General features: G+C 33.6%; 1 protein-coding gene across 1 annotated transcript in view; it reads right to left on the minus strand.

Annotated features, from left to right (window-relative positions):
• Nucleotides 1-1,403: 1,403 nt before the first annotated feature.
• The window catches only part of LOC111696720 (katanin p60 ATPase-containing subunit A1), a 15,475-nt gene continuing 15,075 nt past the window's right edge, over nt 1,404-1,803 (minus strand). The window contains exon 15 of the mRNA XM_023466427.1: nt 1,404-1,490. Within this exon, the coding sequence (XP_023322195.1) occupies nt 1,404-1,490 (87 nt within the window). The remainder of the gene's footprint in view (nt 1,491-1,803) is intronic.

The raw sequence follows: 1,803 nt of genomic DNA on the forward strand, positions 1-1,803 counted from the left end.
CATTTCTATAACATATAACCTTTTTATATTTTATTCTATTTAAATTCTTTCAAAGGGCCTTGATTTTAATTTGGTTTAATTTCAAACATAGATTCCTGACTTTGTTTTGTTTTCAAATAAGGTTCTTGAGTTTTGTTTAGTTTCATACAGAAATCCTTGAGTTTGATTTAGTTTCATACAGAGATCCTTGAGTTTGGTTTAGTTTCATACAGAAATCCTTGAGTTTGATTTAGTTTCATACAGAGATCCTTGAGTTTGGTTTAGTTTCAGACAGAGATCCTTGAGTTTGGTTTGGTTTCATGCAGAGATCCTTGAGTTTGGTTTAGTTTCATACAGAGATCCTTGAGTTTGGTTTAGTTTTATACAGAGATCCTAAAGTTTGGTTTAGTTTTATACAGAGATCCTTGAGTTTGGTTTATTTTCATACAGAGATCCTTGAGTTTGGTTTGTTATCATGCAGAGATCCTTGAGTTTGGTTTAGTTTTATACAGAGATCCTTGAGTTTGGCTTAGTTTCATACAGAGATCGTTGAGTTTGGTTTAGTTTCATACTGAGATCCTTGAGTTAGGTTTGGTGTCATACAGAGATCCTTTAGTTTGGTTTAGTTTCATACAGAGATCCTTGAGTTTGGTTTAGTTTCAGACAGAGATCCTTGAGTTTGGTTTGGTTTCATACAGAGATCCTTGAGTTTGGTTTAGTTTCATACTGAGATCCTTGAGTTAGGTTTGGTTTCATACAGAGATCCTTGAGTTTGGTTTGTTATCATGCAGAGATCCTAGAGTTTGGCTTAGTTTCATTCAGAGATCCTTGAGTTTGGTTTGGTTTCATACAGAGATCCTTGAGTTTGGTTTGGTTTCATACAGAGATCCTTGAGTTTGGTTTGGTTTCATACAGAGATCCTTGAGTTTGGTTTGGTTTCATGCAGAGATCCTTGAGTTTGGTTTGGTTTCATACAGAGATCCTTGAGTTTGGTTTGGTTTCATACAGAGATCCTTGAGTTTGGTTTGGTTTCATGCAGAAATCCTTGAGCTTGGTTTAGTTTCATACAGAGATCCTTGAGTTATGTTTGGTTTCATACAGAGATCCTTGAGTTTGGCTTAGTTTGATGCAGAGATACTTGAGTTTGATTTGGTTTTATACAGAGATTTTTAAGTTTGGCTTAGTTTCATACAGAGACTTATGCGTTTTGTTTTGTTTCATACAGAGGAACTTTGAGTTTGGTTTTGATTCCTTAACATTTCCTGATTTTTGTTTTACATACTCAGGTCCAATCATTGATCTAATCAAATCCAAATTCTCTGAATCAGTTCCATTATTTCTACGATGGGAGTGTTCATACAATCCCATATATCAATAGAACCATGATCCAGTTTGAGATTGAAAAACAAGATCCATGGATTGTTCTAATGGGATCCGTATTCTTTGATCCAGTTTTCATATCGGTTGATATCAAGATTTCCAACACTTCTCTGGCACCGGACTAAAGCTTCCTAAAAATGGAAATGTTTTTAGACCATTTGAAAACAAACTCAGATTTTCTAATCCCTTTATCTTTTCAACACAATATTGTAGACCTTGTATATTTCTGTTAAATCACCTTATCTTAACTTGAAATATCAAAGTTTTACACATTTATGACAAAGACTCAATTCCTTTTGCTTATTTGATGTTTTTCAACGAAATAAACTGACTATTCAATTTAACTTTTCTAAATTTTGTTTTTAATGGTGTAAATTCTGTTGTTCCACAAAAATCACATTTGCTAAAGAAATTTATAGATATTTTAAAAGGTGGGAGGGGGGG

The sequence above is a fragment of the Eurytemora carolleeae genome, unplaced genomic scaffold, assembly GCF_000591075.1.
Source record: "Eurytemora carolleeae unplaced genomic scaffold, Eaff_2.0 scaffold55, whole genome shotgun sequence".
NCBI lineage: Eukaryota > Metazoa > Arthropoda > Copepoda > Calanoida > Temoridae > Eurytemora > Eurytemora carolleeae.